The sequence below is a fragment of the Leucopleurus acutus genome (genome assembly GCF_964270905.1).
Source record: "Leucopleurus acutus genome assembly, chromosome: 3".
In the NCBI taxonomy this organism is placed as follows: domain Eukaryota; kingdom Metazoa; phylum Chordata; class Mammalia; order Artiodactyla; family Delphinidae; genus Leucopleurus; species Leucopleurus acutus.
The window spans coordinates 145,848,136-145,865,929 of record NC_139145.1 but is presented as its reverse complement, the minus strand read 5'-3'; the positions used below and the strand labels follow the sequence as shown (position 1 = coordinate 145,865,929).

General features: G+C 36.5%; 1 protein-coding gene across 1 annotated transcript in view; it reads left to right on the top strand.

Moving 5' to 3' along the window:
• NIPBL (NIPBL cohesin loading factor) overlaps window positions 1-12,561 on the top strand; it is a 190,643-nt gene extending 178,082 nt beyond the window's left edge. Inside the window, exons 44-47 of the mRNA XM_082836913.1 lie at window positions 761-1,035; window positions 3,124-3,298; window positions 10,876-11,064; window positions 11,627-12,561. Coding sequence (XP_082693039.1) covers window positions 761-1,035; window positions 3,124-3,298; window positions 10,876-11,064; window positions 11,627-11,992 — 1,005 coding nt within the window. The 3' untranslated portion in view covers window positions 11,993-12,561. The remainder of the gene's footprint in view (window positions 1-760; window positions 1,036-3,123; window positions 3,299-10,875; window positions 11,065-11,626) is intronic.
• Window positions 12,562-17,794: the final 5,233 nt, after the last annotated feature.

Below are 17,794 nucleotides of genomic sequence, written 5' to 3'. Positions count from 1 at the left end.
AATCTGGTCTTTTCCACCTTGAAACCAGCTGACTTTGTTTCTTTTTAAAAGCTAACAGTTTCGTAAAGTACAAAAAACCAGAATTTAAGTATTTAAAGAAAGTTGCACATTATCTTGCTGAAAAGTTCTTAAAAGGGAGAGTTTGATAGAAGCTGGGGAAATCAAGCCTATTATATTTTCCCCAGTTAAATTATAATTACTGGCTTCCCTGGTGGTGCAGTGGCTGAGAAGTCCACCTGCCAATGCAGGGAACACGGGTTCGTGCCCCGGTCCGGGAAGATCCCACATGCCGCAGAGCGGCTCGGCCCGTGAGCCATGGCCGCTGAGCCTGCGTGTCCGGAGCCTCTGCTCTGCAACGGGAGAGGCCACAACAGTAAAAGGCCCGCGTACCACAAAAAAAAAAAAAATTATAATTACTTCTTTTCCTCTATAATGGTTTACCTGTATATCAAATTGTTACTTCTATAACTAATTTATCTTTCATTACTATAAGAAAATTCTCTCCCTTTGAATGATATTTCAGAATGGTTTAGGGAGGGTGGAACAGTGGTTGAAGTAGTGGATTTTATTTAGTCTTGGAACATAATTTTTTCCCCCAAGGATTGCATCCCCAGTTGTTTATGGAAAATCAGAGGGTTTCAGTATATAAAATATTAATATAAGGATACTTCTGAAGCTGTTAAATGGAGCATATGTATAGTTGTAGTGGTATTTTTGTTTTATTATTTTTCAGACAGAATAATTTCCTCTTTTTTTTCAGTCTATGGTAAAAGACAAAAGGAAAGAGAGAAAATCATCTCCTGGTAAGGAAAATGAGTCAAGCGAGAGTGAAGAAGAAGTCTCCAGGCCTCGGAAGTCACGGAAACGTGTAGATTCAGATTCAGATTCAGATTCAGAAGATGATATAAATTCAGTGATGAAATGTTTGCCAGAAAATTCAGCTCCTTTAATTGAGTTTGCAAATGTCTCCCAGGGTATTTTATTGCTTCTGATGTTAAAACAACATTTGAAGAATCTCTGTGGATTTTCTGATAGGTAAGGTTGCATAAGCAGTGAGAGAAAAAACTTGCTGTGTTCAAATAATGAACAAATATGAAACCCAGTTTTGATTGCATGCTGAATATTTAAAATGCTCTTTTTAAAAAAGGAATTTGTTCCTTTTAATTGGTGTATACTATTTTGTTGTATAATCTACCATAATTTGTCCATTCTGTTATTGAAGAGAGGAAAACTATTCCTCTAATTGGAGATAATGCATTATAAATTATAAATTAGAGGACTTAAATCCTTAATATCCTTAAAAAGATACTAGAGAATTAGACTGACCTTAAAAATAGATAACAAATTCAAGTTTTTAAAGAGCTGTGGGGACTTCCCTGGTGGTGCAGTGGTTAAGAGCCTGCCTGCCAATGCAGGGCATATGGGTTCGAGCCCTGGTCTAGGAAGATCCCACATGCCGCGTAGCAAGTAAGTCCGTGCAGTACAACTACTGAGCCTGCGCTCTAGAGCCCGCGAGCCACCACTGCTGAGCCCGCATGCCACAACTACTGAAGCCGGCGTGCCTGGAGCCTGTGCTCTGCAACAAAAGAAGCCACCACAATGATAAGCATGCGCACTGCAACGAAGAGTAGCCCCCGCTCACTCGCAGCTAGAGAAAGCCTGTGTGCAGCAATGAATACCTAACACAGCCAAAAATAAATAAATTTTATTTAAAAAAGAAGAGCTATGAATGAAGAATAGATGCAGACCAACTAGGCTAAGTTCTAACAGTCTAGCAGCCTTTAATATACACTACCAAGTAAGAGATAGAAAAGTACTAATAACTTAGAGTGCCCTATAATTTTACCCATTGTCAATCACTATAGGTATCTCTTTTCTGCCTGTACCCGTGGAATTCTGGACATTTTTCACATTCATTGAAACCCTATGAAGTCACATGTTCGTAGGGACAGATAATGAAATGAGTAAAGTAGACCTGGTAGGTCAGTGGCAAAATGAAAAGAACATGTTTCTTCTAAAGGGTTTAGATATTACTCAGATGTTCATCAGCTCGTTGCCATGGAAGAGAGTGGGAACAATGTGGCCAGAGCTTCCATCTTTTCAAGAGAAGCTAGATAATCTAGATTTTAATGAGAACTATCTCGATGTTAAATATTGGCAGCCACAGGCATACCTTGTTTTATTGCACTTCGCAGATACTGCATTTTTTTCAAATTGAAGGTTTGTGGCAACCCTGCATCAAGCAAGTCTGTCGGCTCCATTTTTCCAACAGCATTTGTTCACTTTGTGTCTCTGTGTCACATTTTGGTAATTCTTACAGTATTTAAATTTTTTTATTATTATGTTTTGTAGTGACCTTTGATGTTGCTATTACAAAAAGATTACGATTCACTGAAGGCTCAGATGATAGTTAGCATTTTTTTAGCAATAAAATATTTTTAAATTAAGATATGTATGTTGTTTTTAGACATAATGCTGTCGCACACTTAATAGACTATAATATAGTGTAAACGTAACTTTTATACACATTGGGAAACAAAAAAATTCATGTGGTTTGCTTTATTGTAATATTTGCTTTATCACGATGGTCTGGAACCAAACCCGCAACGTCTCCAAGATACGCCTGTAATTCAGAATAATTTAAAACCTTGTAAAGTCTTGGGGCAGTGCTAAGGTGTTGGAAAAATTTTGAAACAGAGTTGTTAATAATGTGAAACAGGTTTGTAAGCAATAATTCTGGTCACTGTGTAGAGAATGAATAGTTGGGGCACAAAACAGTAGAAGGAGGTAAACCAGTTAGGTAGTATTGAGTAGTTACATTAAAACTGTCCTACAGTCACAATCATGGTGCTAAGAAATAGACATGAGAAACTACTTTCATTTAAATGATACCTCTATTCAAGACAAATACTGACAGAAACAGGAGAGTATTCTTTTTAATCTTTGATTTTGTGTCTTTACTTCCCCTTTTAAAATTATATTTATTTTGTATACAATTTCACTGGTTAAAATCTGTATAACAAGAAGTTTAATTATAACTAAATAAAATTTAACTAGAATCAATTTAAATGTAAATGCCTAAAAAATTTGTTTTAAGTTAATGGTTTTGCTTTCCCAAAACAGTAAAATTCAGAAATACTCTCCATCTGAATCTGCAAAAGTGTATGATAAAGCGATAAACCGAAAAACAGGAGTTCATTTTCATCCCAAACAAACACTGGACTTCCTGCGGAGTGATATGGCTAATTCCAGAATCACTGAAGATGTGAAGAGGAGTATAGTAAAACAGTATCTAGATGTGAGTAGTGAAACCAAAATATATTTAATTTTGATAATGACTTTTTTAAAAAGTAAATTCTTTTGAGACAGATAGCTACCTCCTTTCATTGAAGGTATGCTTCGCGACCCATCACTCCTTATTTTTGTCTATGTAGTTTTAATGAGTTAGTTAAAGCTTGTCTTTCCCGCTTCACCCACTGCACTACAATTGTTTTTTCCTAGGAAATACCAGCTGACCACTAACTTTATTTTAGTGAAAAGCAAAGTTTTTAGGCAAGTTTTAGAGAAAAGCTGTGACTATATATGTATTTTTTTAATTCAGTGGATTACATGGTTTATATTTCATCAAAGGAAAAACCATGAAAAGTCATCCTCCTGCCCTCTTCAGCCATTCTATTCCTCTTCCTTCTGGCAACCAATATTACTACTTTTTCATGTATTCTTACAGAAGCAGTACAAGTGTGTGTGTGTGTGTGTGTGTGTTTGTATATCTGTTACATATAGACCCACCTAAGAAGTATGTGAGTACGTGAGTGTATAAATTGTGCTTTTAAAGTGTCTTTAAGAATAGGCAAATTCAGGGAATTCCCTGGCAGTCCAGTGGTTAGGACTCCGTGCTTTCACTGCCGAGGGCCCAGGTTCAATCCCAGGTCAGGGAACTAAGATCCCTCAAGCTGCAGTGTAGCCCAAAAAAAGAAAAAGGCAAATTCAGAGAGTCAGAAAATAGAACAGAAGTTACGGGGTGGGGGGGCAGGAATGGGGAGTTGGGTGGGGTTTTTTTAGATTTTTTTTTAACTTTTTATTTTGTATTGGAGTATAGCCAATTAACAATGTTGTGATAGTTTCAGGTGCACAGCCAAGCAACTCAACCATACATATACATGTATCCATTCTCCCCCAGATTCCCCTCCCATCCAGGCTGCCACATAACATTGAGCAGAGTTCCCTGTGCTATACAGTAGGTCCTCGTTGGTTATCCTTTTTAAATATAGCAGTGTGTACATGTCAGTGCCAAACTCCCTAACTATCCATTCCCTCTACCCTTCCCCCACAGTAGCCATAAGTTCATTCTCTAAGTCTGTGAGTCCATTTCTGTTTTGTAAATAAAGCTCATTTGTACCATTTTTTTTAGATTCCGCATAAAGCAACATCATATGATATTTCTCTTTCTCTGTCTGACTTCACTCAGTATGACAATCTCTAGGTCCATCCATGTTGCTGCAAATGGCATTATTTCATTCTTTCTTATGGCTGAGTAATATTCCATTGTATATATGTACCACATCTTGTTTATCCATTCCTCTGTTGATGGACATTTAGGTTGCTTCCATGTCTTGGCTATTGTAAACAGTGCTGCAGTGAACATTGGGGTGCATGTATCCTTTCGGACCATGTTTTTTTCTGGGTATATGCCCAGGAGTGGGATTGCAGGGTCACATGGTAGCTCTATTTTTAGTTTTTTAAGGAACCTCCATACTGTTCTACATAGTGGTTGTACCAATTTACATTCCCACCAACAGTGTAGGAGGGTTCCCTTCTCTCCACACCATCTCCAGCATTTATTGTTTGTAGATTTTTTGATGATAACCGTTTTGACTGGTGTGAGGTGATATCTCATTGTAGTTTTGATTTGCATTTCTCTAATCATTAGCAGTGTTGAACACCCTTTCATGTGCCTCTTGGCCATCCGTATGTCTTCCTTGGAAAAATGTCTAGGTCTTCTGCCCATTTTTTGATTGGGTTATTTGTTTTGATGATATTAAGCCACATGAGCTGTTTGTAAATTTTGGAGACTATCCCTTGTCAATCACATCATTTGCAAATATTTTCTCCCAATATGTGGGTTGTCTTTTCATTTTGTTTATGGTCTCCTTTGCTGTGCAAGAGCTTTTGAGTTTAATTAGGTCCCATTTGTTTATTTTTGTTTTTTTTTTTTCCATTACTCTGGGAGATGGATCAGAAAAGATATTGTTGCGATTTATGTTAGAGAGTGTTCTGCCTGTGTTTTCCTCTAGGAGGATTTATAATGTCCAGTCTCACATGTAGATCTTTAATCCATTTTGAGCGTATTTTTGTGTATGGTGTTAAAGAATGATGTAATTTCATTTTTTTACATGTAGCTGTCCAGTTTTCCCAGCACCATTTGTTGAAGAGACTGTCTTTCCACCATTGCATAATCTTACCTTCTTTGTCATAGATTAATAGACCATAGGTGGGTAGGTTTATTTCTGGGCTTTCTGTCCTGTTCCATTGATCTGTAGTTCTGTTTTTGTGCCAGTACCATACTGTTTTGATGACTAAAGCTTTGTAGTATAGCCTGAAGTCAGGGACCCTGATTCCTCCAGCTCCATTTTTCTTTCTCAAGATTACTTTGGCTATTTGGGGGTCTTTTGTGTCTCCATACAAAGTTTAAGATATTTTGTTCTAGTTGTATGAAAAATGCCATTGGTAATTTGATAGGGATTGCACTGAATCTGTAGATTGCCTTGGGTAGTATAGTCATTTTGACAATATTTATTCTTTCAATCAAAGAACATGATATATCTTTCCATCTGTGTCTTCTTTGGTTTCTTTCATCAGCATGTTATAGTTTTCGGAGTACAGGTCTTTTGCCTCCTTAGGTAGGTTTATTCCTAGGTATTTTATTCTCTTTCATGCAGTGGTAAATGGGATTGTTTCTTGAATTTCTCTTTCTGATCTTTCATTGTTAGTGTGTAGAAATGCAACACATTTCTGTGTATTAATTTTGTATCCTGCAACTTTACCAAATTCATTGATGAGCTCTAGTAATTTTCTGATAGCATCTTTAGGATTTTATATGTATAGTATCATGTCATCTGCAAACAGTGACAGTTTAACGTCTTCTTTTCCAATTTGGATTCCTTTTATTTCTTTTTCTTCTCTGATTTCCATAGCTAGGATTTCCAAAACTATGTTGAATAAAAGTGGTGAGAGTGGGCATCCTTGTCTTGTTCCTGATCTTAGAGAAAATGCTTTCAGCTTTTCACCATTGAGTATGATGCTAGCTGTAGGTTTGTCTTATATGGCCTTTATTATGTTGAGATAGGTTCCCTCTGTGCCCACTTCCTGGAGAGTTTTATCATAAATAGGTGTTGAATTTTGTCAAAAGCTTTTTCTGCATCTACTGAGATGATCATTTGGGGGTTTCTTAATATATAGATTTATTTATTTTTGGCTGCATTGGGTCTTTGTTGCTGAGTGTGGGCTTTCTCTAGTTGCAGCAAGCAGGAGCTGCTCTTCATTGCAGTGCACAGGCTTCTCATTGCTGTGGCTTCTCTTGTGGCGAAGCATGGGCTCTAGGCGCAGGGGATCCAGTAGTTGTGGCACATGGGCTTAGTTGCTCCACGGCATGTGGGATCTTCCCAGACCAGGGCTCAAACCTGTGTCCCCTGCATTGGCAGGCAGATTTTTAACCACTGCGCCACCAGGGAAGTCCTGATCATATGGTTTTTGTCAGTTTGTTGATGTGGTGTATCACACTGATTGATATGTGGATATTGAAAACTCCTTGCATCCCTAGGATAAATCCCACTTGATCATGATGTATGATCCTTTTAATGTATTGTTGAATTCGAATTGCTAGTATTTTGTTGAGGATTTTTGCATGTACGTTCATCAGTGATAGTGGCCTGTAATTTTCTTTTTTAGTGGTATCTTTGTCTGGTTTTGGTATCAGGGTAATGGTGACCTCACAGAATGAGTTTGGGAGTTTTCCTTCCTCTGCACTTTTTGGGAACAGTTTCAGAAGGATAGGTGTTAGCTCTTCTCTAAATGTTTGATAGAATTTGCCTGTGAAGCCATCAGGGCCGGAACTTCCGTTTTTGGGGAGTTTTTGTTTGTTTGTTTGTTTTTTGGCTGCGTTGGATCTTTGTTGCTGCACGCGGGCTTTTTCCAGTAGCAAGGGGGGCTACTCTTCGCTGCAGTGCACAGGCCTCTCACTGCAGTGGCCTCTCTTGTTGCAGAGCACGGACGGGCTCTAGGCATGCGGGCTTCAGTAGTTGTGGCACGTGGGCTCAGTAGTTGTAGCTCGCAGGCTCTAGAGTGCAGGCTCAGCAGTTGTGGCTCACGGGCCCAGCCACTCCATGGCATGTGGGATCTTCCCAGACCAGGGCTGGAACCCATGTCACCTGCATTGGCAGGCGGATTCTCAACCACTGAGCCACCAGGGAAGCCCGGGAGTTTTTAAATTACAGTTTCAATTTCAGTGCTTGTAATTGGTTCATATTTTCTAATTATTCCTGGTTCAGTCTGGGGAGACTGTACCTTTGTAAGAATTTGTCCATTTCTTCCAGGTTGTTTATTTTATTGGCATACAGTTGCATATAGTAGTCTCTTACGATCCTTTGTATTTCTGTGGTGTCAGCTGTAACTTCTCCTTTTTCATTTTATTGATTTGAGTCCTCTCCCTTTTTTTCTTGATGAGTCTGGCTAAAGGTTTATCAGTTTTGTTTATCTTTTCAAAGAACCAGCTTTTAGTTTCATTGATCTTTGCTCTTGTCTTCTTTGTCTCTATTTCATTTGTCTCTGCTCTGACCTTTATGATTTCTTTCCTTCTACTAACTTTCAGTTTTGTGTGTTCTTCTTTCTCTAGTTGCTTTATGTGTATGGTTAGGTTGTTTATTTGAGATTTTTTTTGTTTCCCAAAAGTAAGGTTGTATTGCTATAAACTGTCCTCTTTGAACTGCTTTTACTGTATCCCATAGGTTTTGGATCGTTATGCTCTCATTTTCATTTGTCTCTAGATATTTTTTTTATTTCCTCTTTGATTTCTTCAGTGATCCATTGGTTGTTTAGTAGCATATTGTTTAGCCTCCACGTATTTGTGTTTTTATAGTCTTTTTATTGGAGTTTATTTTTAATCTCACAGTGTTGTGGTCAGAAAAGATGCTTGATATGATTTCAGTTTTCTTAAATTTACCAAGGCTCACTTTATGGCCCAGGATGTGGTCAGTCCTGGAGAATATTCCATGTGCACTTCAGAAAATGTGTATTCTTCTGCTTTTGGATGGAGTGCTCTATAAATATCAGTTAAGTCCATCTGATCTAATGTGTCATTTAAGGACTGTGTTTCCTTACTGATTTTATGTCTGGCTGATCTGTCCATTGATGAAAGTGGAGTGTTAAAAGTCCCCCACTATTATTGTGTTACTGTAAATTTCTCCCTTTATGGCTGTTAGTATTTGCCTTATATATTGTGGTGCTCCTAAGTTGGGTGCATATATGTTTACAATTGTTATACCTTCTTCTTGGATTGATTCCTTGATTGTTATGTAGTGTCCTTCTTTGTCTCTTGTAACAGTCTTTATTTTAAAGTCTATTTTGTCCTGTATGAGTATTGCTACTGCAGCTTTCTTTTGATTTCCATTTGCATGGAATACCTTCTTCCATCCCCTCACTTTCAATCTGTATGTGTCCCTAGGTCTGAAGTGGGTCTCTTGTAGACAGCATATATATGGGTCTTGTTTTTGTATCCATTCAGTGAGCCTGTGTCTTTTGGTTGGCACATTTAATCCATTTACATTTAAAGTAATTATCGGTATGTGTGTTCCTTTTGCCATTTTCTTAATTGTTTTCGGTTTGTTTTTGTAGGTCTTCTTTCTTTCCTCTTTTGTTCTCTTCTCTTGTGGTTTGATGACCATCTTTAGTGTTATGTTTGGGTTGCTTTTTCTTTTTTCTGTATCTATTGTAGCTTTGGGGTTTGCTGTTCCCATGAGGTTTTGATATAGCAGTCTGTATATGTACAAGATTGTTTTAAGTTGCTAGTCTCTTTCCCACCTAGAGGAGTTCCTTTAGCATTTGTTGCAAAGCTGGTCTGGTGTTGCTGAATTCTCTTAGCTTTTGCTTGTCTGTAAAGCTTTTGATTTCTCTGTGGAATCTGAATGAGAGCCTTGCTGGGTAGAGTATTCTTGGTTGTAGGTTCTTCCCTTTCATCACTTTAAATATATCGTGCCACTCCGTTCTGGCTTGCAGCGTTTCTGCTGAGAAATCAGCTGTTAACCTTATGGGAGTTCCCTTGTATGTTATTTGTCATTCTTCCCTTGTTGCTTTTAATAATTTTTCTTTGTCTTTAATTTTTGTAAATTTGATTACTGTGTATCTTGGAATATTTGTCCTTGGGTTTATCCTGCCTGCGACTCTGCACTTCCTGGACTTGGGTGGCTATTTCCTTTGCCATGTTAGGGAAGTTTTCAACTATAATCTCTTCAAATATTTTCTCTGGTCCTTTCTCTGTCTCTTCTCCTTCTGGCACCCCTATAATGCAAATGTTGGTGCATTTAATGTTGTCCCATAGATCTCTTAGGCTGTCTTCATTTCTTTACTTTTTTTTTTTCTTTATTCTGTTCCGTGGCAGTGATTTCCACCATTCTGTCTTCCAGGTCACTTATCCGTTCTTCTGCCTCTTATTCAGCTATTGATTACGTCTAGCATATTTTTCATTTCAGTTATTGTATTCATCTCAATTTGTTCATTAATTCTTCTAGGTCTTTGTTAAACATTGCTTTCAGCTTCTCAATCCTTGCCTCCATTCTTTTTCCAAGGTCCTGGATCATCTTCACTGTCATTATTCTGAATTCTTTTTCTGGAAGGTTGCCTATCTCTACTTCATTTAGTTGTTTTTCTCGGTTTTATCTCGTTCCTTCATCTGGGACATAATTCTCTGCCTTTTCATTTTGTCTCTCTGTGGTTGTGGTTTTCATTTCACAGGCTGCAGGATTGTAGTTCTTCTTACATCCACTGTCTCAGGAGTGGGGGGGAGTATTGAATGGGTACAGATTGAGTTTCTTTGGGGGATGATGAAAAAGTTTTTGAAGTGACTGTGGTGATGATTGTACAACAGTGTGAATATACTTACTGTCAATGAATTAAACACTTTTAAATGGTAAATTTTATGTTATGTATATTTTACCAGAATAAAAGTTTTTTAATGTTTTCAAAAAATTTTCGAGATTGTCCTAAAAAGTAAAAATAAAGTCTTTAATTTTAATCTACTTAAAGCTGGTAGTTGAACACAACTAATAATGACTTTTTTTGACCAAGAATGTAATGTACACAATGGTTTTCATATTATTCATAGACTGCAAACCTTGTACTCTAAATTTGACATTTATTTTAGTTCTTTAAAATTCTTCAACATTTTTTGTTTCCTATTGTATCCTCTTATCTTGGTGGAGAGCAGAAAATGGGGGCAGAAATGTTTTAAAGTCTGTCAATAATTAGTAATCACTTGGCTGCTTGATAACTTGGATCAGGGTCCGCAACATCTGGCTTATGGGCCAAATCTGGCCAACTGCCTGTTTGTGTAAAATAAAGTTTTATTGAAACAGCCATGCCCATTCATTTTTGTATTGCATTTTGGCCTGCAAAGCCAAAAATACTTACTATCTGGCTCTTTACAGAAAATGTTTGCCAGCCCCCAACTTGGACAATAGCTAAAGTCTGTTTCACCCACACCAAACCACTACCATGGAAAACATTTAGGAAAAAAATTTTAAATAAAGGAAAACATTTAGGAATTTGGCAGTCTTGTTTGAAAAAAGTTACTTAAAATTCTAAATTAATATCTAATTTTTGTAGTTCAAACTTCTCATGGAACATCTGGACCCTGATGAAGAGGAAGAAGAAGGGGAGGTGTCAGCTAGCACAAATGCTCGGAACAAAGCAATTACCTCGCTGCTTGGAGGAGGCAGCCCTAAAAATAATGCAGCAGCAGAGACAGAAGATGATGAAAGTGATGGGGAGGATAGAGGAGGAGGCACTTCAGGGGTGAGGCGGAGGAGGAGTCAACGTATTTCGCAGCGTATTACGTAAAATGATTTTTATGTGCTTATATATGTCAGTCTATTAAATGTACACCAAGTAATGTAATACTTATGAGAGAAAATATTTTGTAGATAGAAATTCTCTACTTATCCATTTATACATCCTTTTGTAGAAAGTTTAACATAAAAGACAATAAAAAAGAAAAAAACAGAAATGAGATTTATCCAGCATAAAGGGTTATTAATTTTTCTTTGGATTGTATTAATGTGTGTTATCCTTTTTTATTGTTGATAAGTTTTATGTAGCTTTATGGTTCATATGTATATATAATTTTATATATCAATAAGAGTAAAGACACGGGTACAAATTAAGAGTTACATGGTTTTACAAGTATATGTTAACCCCTTGGCGCTGGCGGTCACGGTGCGTCTCATTGCCGGCAATGGAAGTGTGCTGGGAAATCCCAACTCCCGGCGTCAAGGGATTAAAAGCAATAAAAACAATAATTTCACTAAAATTATTTTGTGTAACACTTGGTCTTTTTTCCCCCCTCCCAATGTTTTAGTCATTGAGAAGGTCAAAACGAAATTCAGACTCTACGGAGTTGGCAGCACAGATGAATGAAAGTGTTGACGTCATGGATGTCATCGCTATTTGCTGTCCAAAGTACAAAGATCGACCACAAATTGCAAGAGTAGTACAGAAAACCAGCAATGGCTTCAGTGTTCAGTGGATGGCAGGCTCCTACAGTGGCTCCTGGACTGAGGCTAAGCGCCGTGATGGCCGCAAACTGGTGCCTTGGGTAGACACTATTAAAGAGTCAGACATTATTTACAAAAAAATTGCTCTAACGAGTGCTAATAAGCTGACTAATAAAGTTGTTCAGACTTTACGATCCCTGTATGCCGCCAAGGACGGGACTTCCAGCTAATGAATTTGTACATGCAGCCAAATTTACAGGAGTTTTTTTTTAAAGGCAGAAAAACTTGAAATATCAACATTCTGGCAAAAAAAAAAAAATCAGTTTTATGAAGAGTAAGAATGGAACCTGGGATGCAGGAACAAAAGAAGGAAATGTTGGGCAAAACATTTTTGTGGGAGCTCCCTTCGCTGTTGTGCAGCAGAAACAGATTCTCAGTTCATTTTTACTCCCACTGTATTATAGTTTAACAAAAATTGTTTATATCTTGGAAAAAAAACTTTCTGTTTAAAAAATAAACAAGTGAATGTTGGAAATTAGTCTGTTAATGTTCTTAATAAAGTGTTCTTGGAGTTTAACCTAGCAGCGGATGGCTTTCTTTAGCTTAGCCCAGTTTCCAGGGAAGCATTGTTTTTTCCAGGCTGTAAAATGGCAGAATCTCCTGGATATATAATTTATTCTGTTGGGGAAAAAAAAAAAAAAAAAGCATGCAGTATCTATGACCTATCTGCAGAAGGAGTTTTTGTAAATGTAGATTTTGATGTATTAGGTCACCCTGAAAACAATACAAGAAAAGGGATCCCCAGGCAATCTGGTGGAGCGAATACTGCAATAAATTTTTTTACTTCTCTTTGTTACTTGTCTGTTTCCATTTGAATTTCTTATTGTAAAGATCTGTTTAAATCCATTTATATTATTTTGCAGTCTTTTATGTAAAATTTATTATATCACTGGTTTTCAAAACAAAACATGAAATATTGTTTATACAGTTTGTATAGGCTGACTTCTGAATAATTGGTATCTATTATTTTCATTCCCATAAGAGGGTGTAAACAATTAATTCCAGGGTTTTATTGTATCCTGCAATATTTAGTATTAACTATATATGATTTAGCACTGTGCCAAACACATTTTCAAGAGTACATTTTGATATAAAAGAAACTATAGTTTATTCCTTGTATGCTTCAATTTCTTTCTAGTAATGTCATGATGGTAATATTTATTTTTTAAACCTTGGGAAAAGATAACAGTCTTGGGGAAAGGTAACAGTCATGCTATTTTGGAAAACTAGCATTTCTCTTAGTTAAAATTATGCCATGTGTTATTTTCAAAATAGAATTGAGATGACTATGACACTTCATAATAACATTACATTTTTCACAAGTTATTTTTTAATGCTGAAAAAGGAGTAATTTTACTAGTTGAGATGTTTACTCATTTTCTATTCTAAATGTTTTATACATCTTTTGGGAGCAGTTGTCATTTATCTGTTACTGCAGATGGGGAGGTGGGTATTTAATTAGTTGATTTGCATAGTTGATGCTCAGAAATAGTAATGCCTAAAATTTACAGGGGATGAGGTCTGTTTCAAAGTTAAGTCTTTTTAAAAATATGTACTATTTTTAAGTCAGCTTTTTAAATCTGACCTCTAGAATGTTAAGTTTTATGAAATTGGCCAATAAATGAAGATACTCAATTTGTGAGGAAGAGTGACATTGCCATAAAATACCTTTTTGTGAACACCTATTAAACCACTATGAAAATACCTTTACAGGATCCATTTCCTATGTGGAATTATTTCAGAACATTTTCTTGAAGGAAATGTTTTCTCATTCTTCTTTTTCTTCCACTTAATTGCATGTTTCCTCTTCCTTTTTACCATGAACTACGTGGGACAAAACTATTATAGATTGGGTTTTTTCGCCTCTGGAGTTTTATCAGCAAAAGATTTGAGATGGCTTTTGAAAACAACGATATATCAATAAGAGTAAAATACCAGTTAGGAAAAGTAGAATGTAAAACCCAACCTCTAGAATTTTAAAGAATAGAGATGTGGGTAAAAAAAAAAAAAGCCAGTTTTGAATGCTGACATTCAGTGATGCATGGTGTTTGTTTTTTTTTAAAGGAACATTTATTTATTTGTTTGTTTGTTTTTGGCTGCGTTGAGTCTTCGTTGCTGCATGCGGGCTTTCTCTAGTTGCGGCGAGTGGGGGCTACTCTGCAGTGCGTGGACTTCTCATCGAGGTGGCTTCTCGTTGCGGAGCATGGGCTCTAGGCACGTGCGCTTCAGTTGTGGCACGTGGGGTCTAGAAACAGAGGCTCAGTAGTTGTGGCACACGGGCTTAGTTGCTCCGCGGCATGTGGGATCTTCCTGGACCAGGACTCGAACCTGTGTCTCCTGCATTGGCAGGTGGATTCTTAACCACTTCACCACCGGGCAAGTCCCCATGGTGTCTTTTAATTTTTACAAAAACTCTGCTAGTTAAATCTTCTTTCCCCATTTTGTAGATAAGGAAAACTGAGGCTCAGCAGGATTTAGTAATCTGCTTTTAAATGTTATAATAGGGATTTAAATTTGGAGTTGGAGTAATTGCATCTCACTACTCTAAGTTAATTGAACATCAAGCATTAAAGGAGAGGATCCCTCTTGAAAGTAAACAGTTCTTAAAGGATCCTTGGAGTATATATACTTGGGGATCCTATTTAGAGTAATGCTTCTGTTAGCTTGGTTGGTCATAGATGAATTGCTGTCTTCAGGAATTTTCCATCTATTCTAAGCTCCAATATTTTAGCTGTTAATATATTAATATTGATATAATTGATGAAACCCTTAAATATACAAACCAAGGTTTTCAAAAAGTAGATTTCTCAAATGTGATTTTAGGTCTTAACACTAAAATAAGTTAAGGCCTTGGCAGTCAATTGTACAAAATCAAAATTTTGAAGTGTATTGGGAATATACAAATTTCAATCTATAGTTTGTTGATAAGTAGTAAGCTGTACCATGTTTTATTGATTTGTATTGAAAAGAGGTTATATTTGAAATGAACATTCCTAAGTATGCCTTCACTTTATATTAATATGAAATTTAATATTTTCTTATTTAAATTATTTGTTGTTTTGACGAATGGGTCATTTTTTTTAAAATCCGTACCAAGATACAAATTCAGGAAATAGAATTTAGTAATCTCTAGGAGAAGAAATTCTGAACTTTTAGGGGAAAGTAGTATATGGCTTATTCTGTTAATATGTTGAGTATTTGAATTGTTAGCAGGTAAACTGAAGGACACGGCAATTTGTAACAACTGTAGTCTGTTTCATGAAGACAGGTAAGTCTTTTTGGCCAACCCAATAGATTTCATGACCAGCAAGCAAATTTATCATACCTTCATTTAGAAAGTGAATTTAACCAAGAAAGTGTATGGTTCTCCCTCTCCCACACACCATTTTTAGTTGCATAAAGCACTCATCCTGGTCCCTATCTTAATGTCCAGGTAGTCTGCATCTTTAGAAATATTGATATCAACTGGAATAAGATTACTTTTGCAAATATAAAATGCATCAGATTACCCATTAAAAATAATAATTTGAAACATTCGATAGTAATGTTTGCTCTACAAAAGTTCTGCTTGTGTGAACCTTTTGCCTTGCTCATTTTAAAACTATTTATGAAGTTTAACCCTTCGCTAATTTTTGTCATAGGAGATACTTATTACACAAATTGATTTTATTTTTATTTATGTGAAGGTTTTTTTAATTCACTTGTCCTATTGGTCCCATCTGAGAAACATTTGTGTGTAAATTTGGTATGATAGAAAGGTCACTGACCAAATTCCAGTTTGTATAGTATATTGACCAAGTGGTCATAAAATCCTCGTACGTTTTGCATGACAACCAAGAGAAAACCACCAACCCACCCTTCCTTTTTAAGACTCCCGTTGTGTATGGCTTCGTTGCTCATAGTGATGCCATATGCACACAATTTTTTTTTCTCATCAGAATTTAACTTTTAACTTTTTGTTATGGAACCACCATGTAGTTACCACTCAGTTTCAATCAATTCTGAATTTCTGATCAAGCTTGTTTGCATTATACCCTATACACTCCTCTCCCTCATTTTTCTGAAACAAATCCGAGGCATCATATTATTTCATCTATAAAAATATCTTTAAATGTTAAATACTCCTTGACCTCAAGTATCCAGTAAGTGTTCATATTTTCACTTTCCTCAAAAATGTCCTTTTTTAGTTTTTATATGTATCTTCATCTGCCTTTTATTTGCAAATTTTTCATGAATAAAGTCTTTGGATTCTTAAGAAAATAGTTAATTCTAAATAGAGGGATAACAGTTATTTTCTGGTTTGTAATCATTTTTCTTACCTGAATTTATTGTACATTTAAGAGTCGTTGTCTCTCATCCAAACTCATGTATTTATTCTTGAGCGTGGATAATTAGAACAGAGGTACCATTACAGAGATAATGAAGTAAGGAGATAGGTCTAGTTTTCAGATAGATGGTGATAAACATCCTTTGAATTCTACTTGGCAAATGCCAAGCAAGCAATTGGAGATAAAGAACTGAAGTAAGGAAACAGAGGTTTAAATAGATAACAGAGGATACCCTAGGATTATAGTCCCTCTGTTAGAAACTTTTGTGTTAATTATTGTTTGAAATAAGTGGACTACAAACTGATTATTTTTTACTCTATAGTTCATAGGCATTACAGTTTTTGCTGAATGGAATTTTGCCTCTGTGTTTGTATTTGTTATTTTTTTCAGTCATTGTTTAATCTCAGTCACTTAGACACTTAGAAATGAAAAGTTATTTTGTGTTACTTTGTCAAGTAGTTCTAGGGTCTTCACCTTTGACATTAGCCTTTCTTCTGCTAAGACATGCCTGTAAATTTGGCTTGATCATAACTTGCCTAGAATTATAATTTAGGCTTACCCTTATTAGATTTAGATTCTGAAATGAAAGGGAAAAGTAATTATAATCTAGGTTTGTCATAAAAGCTAAACCAACAGTGGATCTGCACATTCTGTAGTTTTAAAAATACAGAATTACACAATATGAGGAATCTGAGAAATCCTTTAATCCAGATGTTCTTAACCACTTTGTAATTCATGAACTTCTTTGAGAACCTAATGAAAACCATGAACTCTCTCTCCTTAGAAAACTGAACAAATTTATATCCAGAATTGTGCATACAATTTCAAGGGATTTATGGTTACCCCACCCAGGTCTGTGTATGAATGACCTGACTTGAAAATCTATGGATTACAAGTTAAGAGATCCTTTCTAATCCAAACCCTTCTTTTTAAGGTGAAGTTGAAGCTCAAAGAGGTGACTTGTTACCTGTAAGCTACATACTTACTTAGAGCCAAGAGTGAGCCAAGAGCAACCCTCCAGATGTGCTTAATAAGGAAGATTTCATCAGGTCATTCTTCAGGCACACGTTGAGATCTGAATGAAGGCTACTTGATGGCTAAATGTAACTTTTGAGATGCCTACCATCCTGTTAGATAAATGGGTATGGTAAAATGTAGTATGTGTATATATATATTTTTTAATTTATATTTTGGCTGCGTTGGGTCTTCATTGCTGCGCCCGGGCTTTCTCTAGTTGCGGTGAGTGGGGGCTAGTCTTTGTTGCTATGCGCAGGCTTCTCATTGCAGTGGCTTCTCTTGTTGCAGAGCACGGGCTCTAGGTGCACAGGCTTCAGTAGTTGTGGCTTCTGGGCTCTAGAGCGCAGGCTCAGTAGTTGTGGCGCATGGGCTTAGTTGCTCCGTGGCATGTGGGATCTTCCTGGACCAGGGCTCAAGCCCGTGTCCCCTGCATTGGCAGGCGGATTCTTAACCACTGCGCCACGAGGGAAGCCCAAAATTTAATATTTTATGTGTTCTATTTTTAATTATCTTTTACATTACCTGGCTTAATATAGAAGACTAAAACTTGGATTGATGAGAAGTCAGAAGACATAGTCTGAAGCCATTGTTTCAGAAATAAGTGTTACATGAAGTTTGGTAAATAAA